The sequence below is a fragment of the Labrus mixtus genome, chromosome 22 (genome assembly GCF_963584025.1).
Source record: "Labrus mixtus chromosome 22, fLabMix1.1, whole genome shotgun sequence".
Taxonomy (NCBI): domain Eukaryota; kingdom Metazoa; phylum Chordata; class Actinopteri; order Labriformes; family Labridae; genus Labrus; species Labrus mixtus.
This window is the reverse complement of record NC_083633.1, coordinates 3,390,565-3,411,083: the sequence shown is the minus strand read 5'-3', so window position 1 is coordinate 3,411,083 and position 20,519 is coordinate 3,390,565. Positions and strand designations below refer to the sequence as shown.

General features: G+C 42.1%; 1 protein-coding gene across 1 annotated transcript in view; it reads right to left on the bottom strand.

Annotated features, from left to right (window-relative positions):
• Positions 1 to 244: 244 nt before the first annotated feature.
• Positions 245 to 20,519, bottom strand: part of cmah (cytidine monophospho-N-acetylneuraminic acid hydroxylase) — a 51,526-nt gene continuing 31,251 nt past the window's right edge. Inside the window, exons 9-16 of the mRNA XM_061029667.1 lie at positions 17,625 to 17,762; positions 13,449 to 13,584; positions 13,131 to 13,274; positions 10,909 to 11,083; positions 4,568 to 4,684; positions 4,352 to 4,467; positions 3,620 to 3,931; positions 245 to 1,208 (exon numbers count right to left, since the gene is read on the bottom strand). Of these exons, the coding sequence (XP_060885650.1) occupies positions 3,814 to 3,931; positions 4,352 to 4,467; positions 4,568 to 4,684; positions 10,909 to 11,083; positions 13,131 to 13,274; positions 13,449 to 13,584; positions 17,625 to 17,762 (944 nt within the window). The 3' untranslated portion in view covers positions 245 to 1,208; positions 3,620 to 3,813. The remainder of the gene's footprint in view (positions 1,209 to 3,619; positions 3,932 to 4,351; positions 4,468 to 4,567; positions 4,685 to 10,908; positions 11,084 to 13,130; positions 13,275 to 13,448; positions 13,585 to 17,624; positions 17,763 to 20,519) is intronic.

The following is a 20,519-nucleotide window of genomic DNA, read 5'->3' as shown; positions in this document are numbered from 1 at the left end:
AGGAACAGGATGTAAGGCCCGTTTTTTTAGAGCTTATGTCAAACATGCACAATTTCTCACTCTAAAAAGAGAGGGTGTGATATAGCATGTTACAATAGTAAGTGGGGAACACTTTGACTTGATGTCATTCTTTTGAACTGATAAAGAGGATATGGTCTATTGGCAAAGAAGGGAGAAAAAAGTTCTGCACTGCAGTAATACAACTTAAAAAATAACACACTGATTAAAGACACACACCAAAGTATTTAATTTGAAGTCAGAATTTATTATAAGAAGATAGGCAGTACAGTGTGTAGTAATATCAGATCACACAGTCTTTGGCGCAAAAAAGAAAGAAATATAGTGCACTGAGCAGAATTTAAAATGGCAAACTGTAATTATGAAAGGTCCAATCTGTAAGATATCTACTGAATTAAATGATAAAGTGACCTTACTATATGATCAGACATTAAAGAATTATGTTATGTTGAAGTGCTGGCTTCTCTCACAACAATGCAGCAGCCAGTATGTCCTCCTTCTAACTTTAGATTCTGCTCCTGAATGCTCTGGATTTGTTTTGACCAGAGAAGGTAGGCGGTTTTAAGGCACCCCCACACGGCCGTTTCAGAAACGTGCTCAAACTAGGATCAATATTGGAGATGCTTTTGAAAAATGGAGAGAGGTTAGAATGCAGAAAGGTTTACAGACTGATGCAGAGCTGGCTAAACACTGAAGCTTCAGTTTCTCTGACATGGAAACCTGCTCCCATGTCCCCCTAAAAAATTCTCTTGTTACATTAAATACAATGCCAAAAATATATATATTCTTTAGGACAGGTATTTACATGTCAAAATCTTTTTCCCCTTCATGAAATGACAAGAGTATTTTAAAGTGTATTGTGTAAATATTTGGATATTCCTTTTTATCAAATCACTCAGACTTTTTGAGATGTAGCTTAAAGACTACTCTGCCTCTCCAGTGGATTACCCAGAGGTGCTGCTTGTCAAAAGGCAAGGCAGGTAACAGCTCAGGGCCCCAGGCCAGTATGGGGCGCCCGAGGGTTTGCAAACGTTAAACCATAGCAGGGACTATGACCATAGGAAAGTTCCCTAAGGCCCCGTGTCAATCTAGCATTTTTTCAGGGCAGAAGAGCGCTGGCTGTGCGCTCGGGAGTGTTTGCATGAAGCGTCCATCCTGTCTCTATGACAACAGTCTGTTGACAATGGCCGCTGTAAGACCGACACTGCTCCGTTACTTTTTACTGCATGTATTATATTTGAGATCGTTTTTTACCGATCAGACACGGAACAAAGAGGATGTGGGTACAAGACACGATCCATAGGCGGCAAATATAAAGTGAATATCCTACATTTGGTCAACAGCGCCTTTCTGAAAAGTTGAACGATTTTCAACTTGAGCGCTCAGGAGAAAAGACCCTGGGCGCTGAGCTTTCTCTCCAGACGGCCGCTTTCTGTGGAGAACGCTCTCTACTCATTGAAAACAATTGAAAAAAACGCTATGAGGACACGGGGCCGAAGAGGGGTCCCAAATGACAGCGCTCACATTGTGTCCCTGCTAAGTGTAACAATTTGCCTGTTAGATTTAAATTTGTCAATTAAAGTCATCACTGGTGTCAGATTATTTATGACGTAATGGTGATGAACGCTGGTTGGAGGGGCCCCCTGGGAGTTTTTGCTTCGGGCCCCAACAGACGCTAGAGTCGCCACTGGGATTCCCAAAGGGGTTAGAGGGCAGAATTGATAAAGGTTGAGTCTCATCACTTGTGAACTCAACTTTTCACTTCTAAATTTACACATTTTCACTTTAAAACGCATCACACGTGGGGCTCATGTAGTTTTGAAAACACCTGATTAGATTTTCACTGCAACAGACAGATCATTTAAGAAACTTTAAAGTGATTTTTACAATGCTAAAATTGGAGGAAGCCAGTTTTTATTTCATACTATTACACAGAGGTGTAAAGAGTACTAATATATTCTACTCAAGTAAAAGTACTGTTACTTTAATGAAATTTTACTAAAGTACAAGTAAAAGTACCAGTTTAAAAATGTACTCAAGTAAAAGTAAAAAGTAACTTGTTTAAAATGTACTTTAAGTAAAAGTTACTTAGTTACTTTTTTTTAACAACGCATCTCTTGTGACACACAAGAGATGCGTTGAAAAAGGTTCTAGACAATAAAAAAGGACGAGAGGATTTTAATCTCAAAGTTTTTTTTTTAATTAAAGGCAAAGTTTATCTTTTCAGATAAACATTTTCTTTTCTACCCCATTGACAAAAACAAACTATAAATCATGACGGATACATATTCAAGGCTTATATGTTTAAGTAATCAGCTGTTTTATGAAGGGAAATGTTTAAACTATTTAAGAAAATACTAAAGGGGTCTTTGTCTCAATCATAAACAGTGTAAAGAGTATTTTAGTATTTTTAGTTTTGTTATTCTTAATCTCAAAGACAGCCTCAAAGGCTGACTTAGCTGCAACTAAACCTGAGATGAAAGATAATCCATGTATTGTTTTAAAATTAGTCTGTATGATCTTATCTTGGGGTGGCAGTAGCTCAGTCTGTAGGGACTTGGGTTGGGAACTGGTGGGTCGCCGGTTCAAATCCCGGTGCGGAACAAATCTGGAAGTTGGTCTGGTAGCTGGAGAGGTGCCAGATCACTTCCTGAGCACTGCAGAGGTGCCCTTGAGCAAGGCACCAAACCCCCTCCCCACCACCAGCTCAGGAGTGCCCGCTGTGGGCTGCTCCGTCACTCTGACATCTCTCCATTAGTGCATGTCCATAGGATGCTGTTTGTGCATGTGTGTATATTTCAGCCTGTGTGTGTTGCATGACTACAGAGTGTAAAAACTGAAATTTCCCCTTGCAGGGATCAATAAACTTAAGTCTTATATTAGATGTTTTAGTCACTGTTTGTTTACCTCTTAGCTACTGAAGCTTCTAACTGAGTCTGTTTGGTTTGAAGTATTTATTTTCACACATCTGAGATGTGTAAAGTTGCAGCAGCTTATAACACCCAACTTCCTCATACGTCTGCTTCAAAATAAAAGCACATCACAGAGATGGCAATTAGGGACTTTTTTTGTGAAAAACTTTCCGGAACTAAATCTGTTTATCGCTCGGAGCTGCAGCGGCGATCGTAATCGCGAAGGCTGTAGTGAGAAAGAGCATTCTCAGCCATTTCTTTGCCCAAGAGTAAGAACCACAGCCAACTTATTTGAATCATCTTGGACTCAAGACAATAAGACTTCAGTTTATAAACACCTTCAGCAGGTAGACCCGCTCTAGAGGAGGGGCTTATCCGTGCAGCACTAGCTGAAGTGGCACCGAGCCAAGAAAAGGCTCTCTCTCTGTCGCTCTGGTGCGATGAAGTAAAATCATTCATAGCAGGCCTATTTTTTTTACTCAGTAACAGATGTGATTTAAAATGTAGCTAATTACAATACTTAACAGAAAACCTTAAGTAAAAGTAAAAGTACAGATTTTAAAAACGACTTTAAAAGTAGTAAGTACACCAAAAAACTACTCAATTACAGTAAGGCGAGTAAATATAATTTGTTACTTTACACCTCTGCTGTTACACATTCGTCATAAGTAGCATGGTGCTCTAAATACTTGATGGCACCATTTTTTTCTGTTTTAAACTCCATTAGTGTTATCACCCAAGAAAAAGTTTACCAGTAATTGAATTAATATTGATGGAAAAGTAAAAAATCAAGGACGTTGGAATAATCGGCTGTCATGTACTGTCAGTTGTTGTGAACTTAACAAAATCAGTTACTTGATCTTCATATGTGAAACAAGCATGTTCATGACAGTTTACAGGAACTCTGTGTCTCTGGCTCTTCGATTGCTGGAACCTGCTGTAGGAACTGGTCCCAGTCTGGCTTGCGAAATGGTAGTTCTGTCTGGAAGTGGTTCCAGAACCTGGAAACAGACGAGATATTGATATTACGACACAAGCAAAACTTTGCAATCATGTCGTTGAATGTTAAGACTGTAAACATTGAGTTCCATTGGCTTCCAGTTGACCAAATTTAGAGTCGCCAATTAACCTAAGGTGAATGTCTTGGAAATGTGGGAGGAAGCCAGAGTACCCGGAGAGAACCCATACATGCATGTGGAGAACATGAAAACTCCACACAGAAAGGCTCCTGTCCAACAGGGATTCAAACCAGGAACCTTCTTGCAACAGCGCTAACCGGTGCACCACCGTGCAGCCCTCTTCTGAATGCTCACATTTAAATTCAATAGATTAAGTTACAAGTGGAAAAAAAATTAAATATTGTGTGGGTTTTTTGCCTTAACGCTCATGTCTTTAGTGTGTATGAGATTAAGTGTTTGTACTTGTGGTGGTAGACATCCGGGTCTCGGCTAATGCGGTTCTGGAAGCCGATGTACAGGTCGTCCCAGAGACGGCCATGCAGCACCACTGATCTCATCACCCCGATTCTATTTTTAACCTGTAAAAAACAAATGAGACATCAGATTTGATGCCCTGGAAGTTAAAACAATGCTTTATGATGATGTGTGTACTTAGTGTGGTTCTCCTCGATGTCTTACCTCCACGTAGGCGTGGTCTCTGTCAGGCCTCTTGGCGGGATACGACAGATCCATAAAGTCCACCAGGTAGTCGTAGCTGTCAGCGATGGGCTCAAAGTCATCATCTGTCTCAATCATCTTGAAGAAACACGTTGGGGCATTTGCGTTTAATCAAACAGATATCCAATTTAAACAAGTTGGTTTAAGGAAGCTAGAGAACAGTTTTCAGCGCAATATCCGGGAAGCAGCTGTAGCTTTTTTAAAGAGACCAGCCAGAGAGGGATTGAAGCAGAAAGGAAAGGAAACATGGTGAGGATTTAGAGCACAGCAGAGCAAACTGTCGTCTGGCACATTAACATCAGTTTTCTTTGGCCCACAGTGAAGTTAAGAATGTGAAAGTTGTCCAGGATGCTAATGAGGCCTGCTGGTGCCAGGCTGCCACTTGGTTTTGGTATCAACAGATTGATTGATTATTGATCCAAACTGTACGATGGGTTAACTTTTTTTAATAGCTCATCCATTTTGACTTTCCATCCATGTTAACTTTTTCAATAACTCATCCATTTTTATATTATTAACAGTTTTTAAAACACTTTAAGGTGTTGTAGCTGTTCGCCAGGCGGCTCGAGAGTGGCCTTAGCTCCGCCTCTGTTTCTAGACTGATCAAAATTGAGGTTGAGACAGACTTTCTGGGTTTGAGAGAATTTTTTTATCTGACATGCCTTTTGATATTATAGTTGTATCCAAGTTCGGTCTGTTAATTCCAGAAGTCAGGGTTTATGACCTGTACCGCAGTCAGTCAGCAGGGGGAGCTCTAAATATTATCGCATCACTCTCTGGGGGATTTTGCTCAGCCCATTCCTGATACACTGATACACGGCCAATGTTGTAATTTTGTACTAAAGCGGTTGTCTTCATTAAATTGTGTTCATTTTATCAGCAACCTAAGCGAGAGCAAAGTTGATTTCTATCAGCAATCAGCCCATCACTTTGTTTTTAAATGAAAATATCCACAAATGGAGTGTAGCGTTAGTTCAGGCAGGTCGCGGCGTCACGCCCTACTATCATGCCAAAGTTTCGGTAACAGCTCATCTCAATCAAGCCGCATCAGCTGACGGTCAGCTGATTTGCTTCAAAAGCAGCTCCTCTTTTTATGCTGTTCTGACTTCATCAATGTCATGCTGTTGCCATTGATGCCTGCTCTGTTTGGGTTCACACCAAGGGCAGGAATGTGTGCTGTTCCTGCCTGACACTGATCGTGCTGACACGTAAGCACGTGGAAGGGCAGGGAGAACCCGGAAAGAGCCATACCGTCAAATATAAATAATTGCAATAAAGTAATTCACTTGACAAAGTGATCCTGACTGGACTATTAAACAGACTGCTGTGAAATATTTCACACCATTTCTTTTGTCGTCCCTGTGGTGGAATTTCTGTACGTATTAAGATTTAAGTGTACAAACATCATTATGTTTATGTTTATTCACTGTTCTCTGATGTCAGTCAGACCTGATAGAGTTCAGCTGTGACTAGAAAGCAAAGACAGCTTAGTGTGTCGAGGGTCTTCCCCTTTCCGCTTCCGGCGTTGTGTGAGGTGGCCGCCGGTTGCAGCAGCTCCCGTTGTCCGTGTCATTATATCATATTTTTTTGATTAGTTATTATTTGTTTTTACTGTGTGTTTTTTGAGTATTAGTTTACTCTATTGAGTGGAAATGGCTACTTTCGCTCTTGGAACTTTTTGCGCTGTTTTGCCGGGGTTGCAGAGCTGGAGCTAAGAGGAGAGCTAAGAAGAGAAAACATAAGCCTTCTGTACCAGCGATGATTATGGGGAATGTGAGGTCTTTGGGCAATAAGACGGACGAACTTGACGCGCTTGTCCGGCACCAGTGGGAATACCACCAGTGCAGTATTATGTGCTTCACGGAGACATGGCTTCACTCGGACATCCCGGACCACAGCGTGGAGGTACCCGGCTTCAGGACTTTTCGGGCTGACAGGGACGTTATTAAGTGTAAGAAAGTAAGAAGAAAGGTGGAGGGATTGCACTGTATATGAGTGAGAGATGGTGTAATCCTGGCCATGTTAGTGTGAAGGAACGTCTCTGCAGCCCGGACATTGAACCGTTAGATGTTGGAATGTGCCCATATTACTTGCCCAGGGAATTCACGTGCGCCATTGTTACAGCTGTTTACATCCCACCGTCAGCTGATGCCGAGTCTGCGAGTGATGCACTTCACTCTACTGTTTCACAGCTTCAAACTAAGCATCCAAATGCTTTTGTAGCCATTACTGGGGACTTTAGTCATGTGAAAATGGACAAAACACTACCCACTTTTCATCAATATGTTAACTGTCCAACTAGAGAAAATAAAACACTGGACCTTCTGTATGCTAATGTTAAGGAAGCATACAGTACCACTGCCCTTCCCCCCTGGGCAGATCATACCACAACCTGGTCCTACTGACACCAGAGTATATCCCCTGGTCCAAAGGCAGCCTGTGACCACAAGGACTATTAGGAGGTGGACACAGAAGAGCAATGAGGCACTGCAGGACTGCTTTGAGTCCACAGACTGGGATGTACTCTGCGAGCCACATGGTGAGGACATTAACAGCATGACTGACTGCATCACAGAATACATTAAATTCTGTGAAAACACTGCTTTACCGGCCCGGACTGTACGTTGTTTTCCTTACAACAAACCCTGGATAACCAGTGACCTGAAAGCCCTTCTCAACAAAAAGAAACAAGCTTTCAGGTCTGGAAACAGGGAGGAGCTGAAAAGGATACAGCACAATCTGAGGGAAAAGCTGAGGGAGTGCAATGACTCATACAGGAGAAAGCTGGAGGCCACATCCATCAGAACAACGTGAGGGATGTGTGGACTGGAATGAGGGAAATCACTGGTTTCAAGGGGAGAGAAAGACAACATTCGGGCAGCCTGTAGAGGGGGCGAATGAGCTAAACCTGTTCTTCAACCGGTTTAGTTCACAGCCTTCATCTGCCTCTCAAACAACACCCCTGTCCTTCACACCTCCCAGCTTCCCTTTGTATTTTCTCCCTCCCCCCCAACGGTGAACTCTTTGGACCCCGCACCACAGGAGTGTACTTCCCCCTCTGAGGTGAATTGCTCCATCCCCCCCTGACTCTAACAACTGGCCAGGTGAAGAGACAGCTGGAGAAACTAAACATTAGCAAGGCTCCAGGCCCGGATGGCATCAGCCCAAGGGTTCTGAAGACCTGTGCCAGCCAGCTGTCTGAGATTCTGCAACACCTCTTCAACCTGAGTCTGAGCCAGGAGAGGATACCGGTGCTGTGGAAAACGTCCTGCTTGGTCCCAGTCCCAAAGAAGACGACACCATCTGATCTCAAGGACTATCGACCAGTGGCTCTCACTTCTCATGTGATGGAAGTGCCGCAGGTGAAACCATCCCTTGACCCTCTACAATTTGCCTACCAGCCACACCTGGGAGTTGACGATGCCATCATCTACCTGCTGCAGCGTGCTCACTCACATCTGGAAGAAATCACCTGATTCTGAACTTGGATAAGACCAGGGAGATGGTGATTGACTTCAGAAGGATGCACCACTGTGCATCCTGGGAGAGGACGTGTCTGTGGTGGAGGAGTACAAGTACCTGGGTGTCAACATAGACAACAAACTGAACTGGAAGGCCAACGCTCATCCCCTACAAGAAGGGGATGAGCAGACTCTACTTTCTGAGGAAGCTGAGATCCTTCAACGTGTGCAGCAAGATGTTGGAGATCTTCTGTCAGTCTGTTGTGGCCAGTGCACTGTTCTCTGCTGTGGTCTGCTGGGGGAGCAGCATTGGAGCTGATGACACTAAGAGACTGGACAAACTGATTAAGAAGGCCTGCTCTGTGATAGGCTGCAAGCTGGACTCTTTTGTAGTGGTGACAGAGAGGAGGACTCTGAACAAACTGTTATCCATTATGGATAATCCTGATCACCCTCTGCACATCCTACTGGACAAACAGCGGAGCAGCTTCTCCAACAGACTGATTCAACTCCGCTGTCACAAGGACAGATACAAGAAATCTTTCTTACCAAAGGCCAGAACTCTGTACAACAGCTCACCTCTTGCGAGCAGAGAACTGTCATCATAATAATATCTGTCTCTCCATTCTGTAATCTGTTCTGCACATGTTAAATTTACGAAATATCCCTGCACTCATGTTCACTTCATTTGGCTGTCTACTCGCCGTTATATTGTATAGTTTCTGCTTATAATATGTCTACACTCATGCACTTTAACTTATGTCAATACTGTCCATTTACAACTCTGTTCTTGCACATTTACATTTAATCTTCCATATTTAATCTGCCTATTTAAGACTAGTAATGCTTGCTAATGTTAAATCCTGGTTGTATATATTCACATTCTTAGTTTTGATATTTTTAGTACTTATTTACTTTGTATTTAATATTATATTATGTTTAGATTTGCTGACATTGTGTTTTTTACTCATATTGTGTGTTAGATAACCTGCTGCTGTAATGCCACAATTTCCCAGTTTGGGATCAATAAAGTAATTCTATTCTATTCTATTCTATTATATCTGCATGTTTGGTAGACTTAGTGTCTGTTCCAAATTGACATCACAGATTAGTTTAGGTCAGTATGACTCTGACGTCAATAATGTATTTTCTATATATGCAAAGCCTGTGGAAGAGTTTGGGGGAATTTGCATAGCAGGGACACAGCATCAGACGTGTGCTTGCTACTCCATCTCTGCTCCAGAGTATTCTTGTATGTATGAACTTTCTTCAACTTAAGCCATCTGAGTCAACTGAATCATTGTATGTGTGAACTCAAGTTGTTAATAATTTCCCCAACAGTCCCCAAAGGATGACTTGTGATCACTTCAGTAATCTGCAACTTTTCCTCTAGCTCCTACATAAGTTATACAACTTTTATTCTTCCAACACTTAAAGATAAGATAAGATAATCCTTTATTTATCCCAAAATGGGGAAATTTACAAAATCATGAAATAGCTGCAGAAGTTATGCCACAGCTTCAGCTTTGGGGGGCTAATGTGCTAAACATAAATTGTATACAATATACCTGTTAGAGATCATGTTCGCGTTGACATTGTTAAAGTATTTCCATCTCGGAATTGGCGTCAAACTGAACTGACAGCTGAGCCCAAGTTAGTGGAGTAATTTGTACTTTGATGAAAATTGTAGCCTTGCAGCATTATCTGTTTTTATTCTTCTTTTCTTTTTTCTTCCTAATGTTTAATGCACATGTGTACCAAAAAATAAACTTTGGAAAAAAGCATTGTCTGTGCGTCTAAAAGAAAACAGAATGAAGCTAATAACGTTGTTGAAGTTCAGTATAAAACCTGGTCTGCAAGTCAATGATGCTAAATAGGCCTTTGAATGTATTTCGGAAACATTTTCCCCAATAAGGAGAGAATCAAACCTGTCGTGAGTTCTCATTTGAACTTCTTGGAGAGAGTTTTTGTGAAAAGGACCCGTGAATTTACCACAGTAGTCTCCTAACACGACAGGCTAAAACCATTCAAATACGTGTATGTATGTATTGGTTGGGGCCATGGAAATCTTTAGAGCTTTAATCTGCACGATGAAATAATGAGACCATTAAAAGTGTCTTTTGTTGATTGGAGGGAGTGGCAGGTATCAAACATGGCAATTATTAGGCAAGGCAATTCAAAGTGCTTCACACATTGCATCAAAAGCATCATGACAAAGGGAAAAAGAGACGTTAAAAAGAGTGGTTTACCAGACTACACCCTAAAACCTAAAAGTTGTTTTTGGCAGAGAAGACGGTGGAAAGGTGACAAGAAATAAGCAAAAAGAGAAGAGATGGCATGCAGCACAGATCACCGGCTTGGACTCAATTGGGGATGAAGTCTTCGACACATCCTTCTACTTATGAACGAAGCTCCAGAGCGATTCGTCCCCAAGGAACGTGCACATATAAACTATTTGGGGGGTTTCGATTGACAAGTTCCCTCATTGCCTTATTATTGTTTTCCATTAAGAAACTTAGACTCAATAGTTTGGGAAGGGATGTCAGTATAACCAAAACAGAATTAGTTTATTATATGCTTGTCATATCTCATCAACAGTCAAACGTTCAAACAGTTATGTGAATCAGAAAGTGTTTCAATGCTAAAACATGCTATGTTAGCTTTAGCAGTGCCCTTTTTTTACTCTAGCCCCTGCCCCCAAAATGTCTGTGCACGTCCCTGATGCCACCACAGATAGAAATACTTTTGCATACTTATCGCTGTTTCTGTGTAAAGCACAGGAAAAACCACCATGTCAGTCCCAGACTAACAGAGAGAAACTTAAATGTTGAGTTTATTTACCCGCACAACAAGGTTGTAGTTTTGAAAGCCTGCCCAGGTGTAATAAAACTGGATCCAGCGTCGATGTCTAAATATCTCACTGCCAATGGCACTGTTCAGTTCATCCACATACAAGTCAAAGTCCCAGCTGTCCTTGTAGATTTTTGCATTGGCAGGGGGATTGGTGATGGCCGCACTGTTTGTTAGTGTAGTGATGGAAATATTTACATCAATAAGGTTACATTAAGTGCATGAAGGTCTTTAAATATTCAGGAATATCTAAGAATCACTTTAGTACATTGCTACTTTTGTCTTTTTTGTAGTTTTGCCAGCTTTTTTTAAATAATATTTGTACTCACCAAGAAAACTGAACTTTGCTGAACCAAGACGCTTTAAACCCAGTTTGCAAGGTGAATGGTACGTAAATGGGCTTTTCTAGTTTTCTGACTACTCAAAGCGCTTTTACACGACAGGTCACACCTACACATTCACACACTGATGGTAGAGGCTGCTATGGAAAGTGATCAGCATTAACTAGTGTCTTGCCCAAGTACATATCGGATGTGTGTCTGCAGGAGCTGGGGATCGAACCCCTGACCTACCGGTTGACTGAAGACAACTCTACCAACTGAGCCACAGCCACAGTTTAATCCAGGGACCTCTAATGACTTATACCGAATGTGGAGGTTGTCTTGTGAGTCTAAATCAGCGTGATATAAAATTGGCTGAAAATTATAGCCAACCTGAAAGTGCAGAAACACAGTTCCTTCTGTGGCCACTTTAGGCCTGCCACACAAAAATTTGGTCCCACTATTTCTACACATTACCGCAGAATTTAAACCCGTAAAAAACACAATTTTGTCCTCAATGGCTAATTCATAACAACTGTGTCTGAGGGGTGGCTTTTTTATACAAATAATCTAATTAAATGACACTACAGATATGTAATGAAAGTTATGTATAATAACGGTTGTGGTTGCTTTTATTGCTAGGTGGTTGTCGTTAGCTTTCTACAAGGTGTCACCTCAGCTCATTCTATCCCCAGTCTTACCAGTACTGTCATGTTTTTTTTTTGCTATTTACGGGATGTGTTTTAAGGCCCTGACACACCAAGGAGATCGTTGGCCGTCGGTCCTATTTGGACCATCGGTGAGCGGTCGTCGCCCTAGTTTTTGCAGTGTGTCCGGCTCCATCACTACCCGTCAGCCCCCCGTTGGCTTAATGGGAGAAAGGAAGTGAGTGATCAGCTGGGGGGAGTGTTAGATGAGGCTGAATGCTTTGGTGAACAGGTGGTGTTTGAGGAGGTTTTTGAAAATGTCCAGAGATGCAACAGTGCGAATTTCGGCGGGGAGAGAGTTCCAGAGGGTGGGGACTGAGGCACTGAAGGCTCTGTCACCAAAAGATCACAGTTTGGTGTGGGGGGTGGAGAGCAGGCCTGTGGCTGAGGACCGCAGCTGTCGGGACGGGGTGTAGGGATGGAGGAGGTCGGTGAGGTACGGTGGTGCCAGACCATGAAGAGATTTGTAGGTGAGTAGGAGGAGTTTATATTGAATGCGGGACTTGATCGGGAGCCAGTGGAGGTGAATGAGTGTGGGGGTGATGTGCGGAGCGGAGTTCTGGACATATTGGAGTCTGTTCAGGGCAGTGTTTGGTAGCCCGAACAGAACCCCATTGCAGTAGTCCAGGCGTGAAGTGATGAAGGCGTGAATGAGGGTCTCTGCGACAGGGTCGGGGAGTGATGGCCGACTAGGTTGCGGACCTTTGGTGAAGGGTGGATGGAGCAGTTGTCCACAGTGAGGAGGAGATCTCCAACCTTCCTGAGCAGTGCCTTGGGGGCCACGACCATGAGCTCAGTGTGTAGTAGGGTGTAAGAGTGGTGCGCAACAGCGGTGTGAAAATGGTCTTCTCGTATCATAACAATGGACTACCGCCACCTGCTGGCATGGAGAGTTATCCAAAAGTTTTTGGCCAATACAAAGGTGTCGTGAGGCAACGCCAAAGGCGACCTTTGTCTTGTTTTTTGCCGTCTTCTTGGTGTGTCAGGGCCTTTAAGTTACATCGTGTTTACAATCCGTCTAACCCCTTTTGTTTATTTTTGTTTCATTTGTGTTTTCACTCGGCAGCTGGAGGGATGGTGCCCAAACTCAGCTGTTTGAACACTGCCTTGCACTGATTTGAGTTTGCAGAGTTTTGTGATTTATCTCCATCTTAGGTAAAAAAAAAGTGTTTTAAGCATTGTCTACCTGTTGGTGGGATCCTTGAGGGCAAGGCCGAGGTCCAGCACAGCGCCTGGCTTGGGCGTCCATGTCTTGATGTCTGGTGCGGTCTTATTGATGAGTGCGTTTAGATCCTCTGCCTTGTTTTTTACATTGGTATCTTTGATGTACCTGTACATACAAACACACACCGATAGAAGATGCATGGATAAAACTGCATATTAACTCTATTCTAAGTCTCAAATAGAGTCAAACATATCAGCGGATCAACTGCGTCCTTTTCAACTCTTTTCTTCTTGGATGTAAATTGTTAACCCTGGCCTGCGCTAGCTTAACAAGCTTTACCGGTCTGATGGATGAGCCTCCACAAAGTAGCCAGCAAACGGGCAGTAGATCCTGGGCTCCAAGGACTTCACCAGCTGAGCTTTGTAATTCAGAAGCTTCTTCCTTTCATTCTTGATGAACCCTGCTTTCCAGGAGTCTGTAAACAGAAATACTTTTCGATGTTAGATGTACTGGATTTAAAAATTCCAATACAGATAGAAAATCTAGGGTTTTTTTGGTGGCTAGCCCCCAAATTGTATGGAAAGTTTAGTGACGTAGGATGAAGAGCGTTAAAGTCCCAATTTGGTTCCATGGGAAGAATGATTGATGGGACGCACAAACACGTCTTTCGCTCATCAGACGAGGCTTTGATTTTCCACCACATAGGTAACGTAATGCTTGTTGCATTGCAGTTCAATCTGCAAATATTTTACAACTTTCACAACTACTAACGTATCTCTGAAAGACTCTTTATACTTTATCATATTTCAGTTTTAATAAATACACTTATAGGCAGGGTTGATATTTTTTGAAAACTAGCATGATTTTCAAAGTAGCATTCCCTCAGTGCGCTGTCTACACCACCCCCTCCCCTCTGTGCTCCCCTCACTTACATGCACGAGCGCTGTTGCTCCAGAAGCAGACCAAAGCTCATCTCTTGCATTGTGTAGAACAGTGGTCACCAACCTTTTTAAGCCCAAGATCTCTGACCTCATCTTTGGTGAAAGGCAAGATCTACCTATTGAGGAAAAAAAGACAGCCCAGATTGTACTTCCAACTTGAGGCCTTTTATTTAAACTAATTGTATTTGAATTACATGAAATGCATTGGTCCAACTTTCAAACTGTTGCTACCAAGAAAACAGTAACACAAAATAAATGCATATGGCTCATTTTCCACTTGGGGAAATTATTGTTTTCATAAAAGACAACAAAGAAAAAAAATCTCCACACTTGCAGTGAGCAGATCATATTAAGTGCCATTGTAAACCATTTTGCTTTCTAATTACATGACATGCTTTAGTTCAAATTTGAGAATTTTACAACTAAGGAAACACTAACAAAAAATAAAGGCTTGAGACTTATTTTCCATTTGTATGAGGAAATTATTTTGTTCATAGTAGACAAAGAAAAAATCAACACACTTGCAGTGAACAGATCATACAAGTGCCATTGTTGTGAACGTTTTGCTTATCAATTGAAGCTTCATGCAAGTTAATACATTTAGCCTACCATGTGCATTTCAGAAAGTAGAACTCTAACATGTGCTAACAAAATTCTTAGTCAGTGCAATTAAGATAAGTGCAGTTATGTGTCCCCTCCCATCCTCTGCATCACTTTTCACATCATCAGAAGGCAAAACTGTTGCAGTCATGCTACTCACTCAACTCAGTGGGATGGCTGTGACTGAATACTGTCTGTGAGTGCCTTGTAGTTTGGCTAATAGCTACAGACAGCCAGTCTGAGACAGTCAGTGAGGTGTCTGCCAGTTAGGCGGCTCCTGTGCTTTGTTTTAATTATTTTCATTTGTGAAAACGCCATTTCACAGAGGTAAGTGGATCCAAAGTAGGTACTCACTCTTAGTGCACATGCGGTGAGAAGAGGAAACTTCTCTCTGCTGACAAGTCCCCAAAAGTCAGTGTCCCTTGATCTGGCTTTCAGCTCTGTCATTTTGCAAATCAACTATCTCCATGTCAACTCCACTTTGCAAAGAAAATACTTTGGCTGATAACTGTTCTATATCAATGGGCAGGAATGGGTTTGAGACGAATGCAGCAATATCTTCCATGACGTCTAACTCATCAAAACGCCTATTGAACTCTGTTGCCACTTTGTCCAGGTGAGCACAGTACTGCTCAGGGTGAAAAGCATCCTTGTCTTCAATGGCCTGTGACATTTTTTCCAGGTTGGAAAAGTGTGTCAGCGTGATCCCTTTCTTTAGATGTATGGTCCAAACACCGAGCTTGGCCTTGAACGCATTCACTGCGCTTATCTTGTGGGGCAGGTGTCGGTCTTTACCCTGGAGCTCGTTGTTTAATGCGTTCAGTTTTGTTAGTTCTGTCAGAAACCTCAGGTCCAGTAGCCACGCATCATCGGACAGTTGCTCGTGCTCCTCGTCGACAGAAAAGTCTTAATCTCTGGCAGCAAATCAACAAAACGCTGCAGCACTTTGCCGCGACTCAACCACCGGACATCAGCGTGGAGAATTAGGTCTCCATATTCGGCATCGAGCTCATCCAATAACGCCTTGAATAAGTGGTGCTGAAGCGCTTTTGCTCGAATCGAATTTATCAGTTTGACCACCAGTGCATGAGAAAAGTCCAGGACCTTCCCAGCTAAGGTCTGCTGATGAATAACACAGTGGTAATTCACAAAGTCAGGAAAATCGGGGTCATTACGACACAGTGCTACGAAACCAGCATGCACACCGCGCATTGCAGGGGCCCCGTCAGTAATAATAGCAACCAGTTTATGAATGGGGATGTCGTTTTTACTGACATATTTTTTGAATTCATTGTAAATATCCTCACCCCTCGTTCTGTCTTTTAAATGCAAAAGAGTGAGAAAGCCCTCCTTTGTTGTAGAATCCTGGAATGCCATTCTGACAAATACAACAAGTTGAGCCGTGTCCATGACATCCTGGGATTCATCGAACTGTAGAGAAAAATATTCACAGAGGGACAAGTCTTTTAACACTTGTTGATCCACGTCCTCCGACAGTGACTCGACCCTCCTTGTCACTGTTGCAGGGCCAAGTGGTAAACCACGGAGTGCGTTTTTGATGTCAGCTTTGTCATTGAAGTCGTTGAAAACAGTCTCTGCGGTAATGGGCATTGCTTCCTTGAATAAATCGCCATCTGTAAAGGGCTTCTTGTGTTTAGCCAACAGGTGGCTTATACAAAACAATGCTTCAGCAGCAGCCTTATTTTGAGCAGCAGGTTTTGTGAAAAGCGATTGCTGGTTCTTCAACCCCGATTTCAATTCGTCAACTTTCCTTGCCCGGATGGCGCTCTTTCGGGGGTAGCTTTCTTTAAATTTCTGGTGGTTGGTATTGTGGTGCCGCTCCAGGTTTCCTCTCTTAGACAATGCTTGTGTTTGGTGGCACAGCATACAAACACACTTGTCTTTCACCAAGGTAAAAATAAATTCCTCTTCCCATTCTGGATGGAAATTGTACGTTTTCGCCTTCTTTCGCGGAGCCTCCACCATGCTAGCAAACAGTTATTAGCGAGTGCAGTGGCTCTATTGACATTTGCGACAGCTAACGTTGCGGTCCGCCCACTCTTATCTCATTGGTCACTTAAATGCAGCACCTGCTACGCTGTAAAAATGCAACAGTTGATTCAAGAGAGAAAGAGTGCATTAATCAGGCACGTTGTTGTCCAAATTTTGTATTCATTTTCAGGAGCTACAGGGAAAGTCTCAAAGATCGCGATCGACAGGTTGGCGACCACTGGTGTAGAAACTACGTCGTCTCATGTCTCATTCAATGGTAAGCGGTAAACTCACAGTGTAAATTCTGTCATCGGTGATGTGCTTGAGTGTGGGCTAGTGAACGCAAGGGGTAGAGAACAAGCAGGGAGACAGGGAGGCGTGTGATTGGTTCATCAGATTGGTACCTCATGGCAGACATTGGTTGAAGTTTTTACAGACTTACAACTGCTACAGATGACTGATATTCTTTCTTCTTTTTCAGAGCACACAAGTTATTAATCTCTGCCAGGACCTGAAGATAATTTCAACCAAAATCTTAAAAAGGGGATCTGGAGAAATTAACAACCCTGCCTTTAACTATTACTTTTAAAACAAATGCTGTATTTCAGTTCAATCATGAAACAACTTAAGCTTTTTTTTTAAGTTACAGCGTCAACAGCGTCAACAGAAGAGTGGAGAAAAACCAATATGTGCATTGAAACGCACTGGTGCATAGTCTGTGGTCATGTGGCGATATATAAAAACATCACCACCCATTGTGGCTTGCTCGCTCGCATGCAGTGAATTTTGAGTTGTGTTTGTGTTTTGAGTCACATCAGCTCTATGAAGTCGGAGTGAAAAAATCAGCTGTTTGTGTCCACGCGTGCAGCTCACTCTGAACAACTCAGGACATTTTCTAGAGTTTTGGTATGTGTGAAAGCACCATAACAGACACTTCTAAACTGTTGTGTGTAGTGAGATGAAAAAGCTGAAGGGAACCCACCGTTGTATTTCCTGCCACAGAAGGTCATGGGGAATCCAGACACCCCCCCGGCAAAGTCACTCATCATTAGATCCACTTTCTCTGGTAGCCTGCCCCCGTTTGGCCTGGTGCAGTCAACGGTGTTCAGGATCATGTGACCTGAAATCAAAACACATTTATGGCCGTGTATTGGCAATATTCTGGTGTTATGATAAGTATCTGAGTACAGAGGCTTCCATTAAATATATTGCAACATATTTAATGCAAGGTGAAGCAGTGCAGCGTTTATAACTCTGCTTGTTTAAAGGCCTGTGATATTTGGTGATTAAAGCAACAACTTCGGGTGATGAAAAGTGAAGTCAATGCAGAAGGGTTAGAACAAAACTGCAGTTCCTCAAGTGTCCACTTGAGGCTGGTTTATGCTTAGTACACTTGCCATATGGGCTAACTTCTTCTTCCATTAGCACTGTTTTTGTTTAAAGGTCACATATTATCCTCAAAAACCAACTTAGGGTTCCCCAAAACATGTGTGTTAAGTTTCTTGTTCTAAATCCACTCGGATCCTGTATTTGATCATGCCTATAAACCCCTCTATTTCAGCCCTGCTCAGAACAGGCTGTTTCTGTGTCTGTACCTTTAAATGTGTAAATGAGCTGTGTCTGACCACGCCCCCTCTCTGGAACGGCTTGGGCTTTCTCGCTCCATGCCCTATTGTTTGTGGAAAGGAGGACTCAGAGGGCGGACCAAACATCTAGCTGTGGGAGTGTCCCCCACCTGGGGGAGGGGTTACTGCCCTTTGTGATGTCATGAAGGGAAAAGTGGAGCAGGCAAAAGACAGAGAAGGATGGACTTTTCTCTTAATTGGGGGGCAAACTAGGGACATCATATATTAGTGGAAAAACATGGTAAAGTGCATTTCATCGAGAAGAGTAAAAAAGATGGACATAGATCAAGCACCAAAACCGACTTTTGCATGTAAAATATTAATTAAACATACAATATGTAGAATTTAGTGACAATGTTTACAATAAAATATCTACATTAATTTAAAATGAACTAAACCTATGTTATATATTTTTGTTTGTTGAGTACTTAAATTACTTAAAATATTTCATACAGCTATCAAAGCCAGAGAAATCCTTAATTTTAAAGTTGTGACGGGTCCTGTCTGGTCGAGGCGGCAGCCATGATGAGCCACCATGGCAGATAGGAAATGTTTATCGTTGCCGTGGAAACACCGCAAAGACCACTGATAAGGAAGCAAGAATTGCTACTTAAAGCTACCTTACTGTTGCTGTATGTACTGCTGTGACACATTAGCTCGTCGGTAAATATATACTCTTTTTCAGGTTTGTTTCGCCCATTCGTCTTTACTATGTCAACGTGGTGTCTGTTTTCACCGGGGGAGGGGGGACTCCCATGATTCCCTGCTAGCCTCGACGTTATCTTTTGTTATTGTAGTTTTGATTGAGAGTCTCCTGGCAGTGGAATCTACATATTGTGTCTTTAACATAAAATAAATTAAAGATTGATTGATTGATTTATTTCACATCTAATGAAGACAATGGAAAGTAAACGTTTTAACTATTCAACTTGAATATTTTTTTTTTTATATAAATTTTATTTATAAACATGTTTGATTTTACAATACTTAAATACAGACAGAAAAGACAAACACAACAACAACACAAGTCAAACTGCCAGCTTAAGAAAAGAAAGGGGAGTATGTGACCATGTAGTCCAAATGTAGATGTCCTTCGGTGCATTGATGATCAGGGATGGAGTCCACAAAAACAAGATAAAGCAAGACTGAAGGAAAAACAAGGCCAAGGCAGGAGAACCAGGATTCAAAGAAATGAAAATGTCAATAAAAAGCAGCACAGATCAGGGTAGCACAGTACAATACAGAGCATTAAAATACAATCAGTTCACAGTTTGATTTCTCTCCTTCTTAATATGCTCAATGAAAGGACCCCAAATCTTAAGGAACTTGGGTTGCGTGTTTGACAATGTGTACCGAATTTCTTCAAGATATAAACAAGACACCATGTCGTTCAGCCATCTTTTAAAACAAGGAGGGGAGGCTGATTTCTACTCTCTCAGGATAACTCTTTTTGCTACAACCAAACCGAACCTCAAAGCTTGTTGTAAAGCAGAAGGAAGAGTCAAAACATGATTCGAGAAACCCAGTATTACAGACAGGCTGTCAGGAATTAGCTGTACGTTATACATATCACTGTACATCTGAAAGATGTTGTCCCAAAATATATGAAGTTTTGGACAGGACCAGAAATAGTGACCTAGGGTCCCAACCTCCGAGTTGCACTTATCACATGTAGCAGAGACTGCGGGGAAGATTCTATTCAGTTTGGACTTGGAGTAGTGCAGTCGATGAATTACCTTGAACTGAATGAGTTGGAGTCTAGCATTGACAACATGAACTTATCCCAGCTAAACTTTTCGCCCATAGATCGTCTGAGATCTCTACACCTGTGTCCTCAATCCATGCGTCCTTTATATGAAGAGAAGAGGTTGCCATAGAGAAAAGATTAACTAACTGTGAAATCAAATGTTTAGAGGTAGGAGATCTAGTCATAAGGTCATAGAAAGTATGTTGCTTTGGCATCATCTCAAAATGAGGGAGACAGCGCCTAACAAAATGTCTAATTTGGGGATACCGAAAAAAATGTCCTGAAGGAAGATTGTATTTCGACTGGAGTTGTGCAAAAGATGCAAATTGTTTGTTAATGTAGAAATCCTTAATCATAGACAAACCCTTCTCTGACCACTGTGAAAAAACTATATCCATCAACCCTGGCTTAAAAGAGGGGTTCTTACAGATAGGCGTAAAAATAGACATTTCTGAAAGACCCAGCACACCCTTAATTTGCTTGAGGATCTTGAATGAGTTGTGTA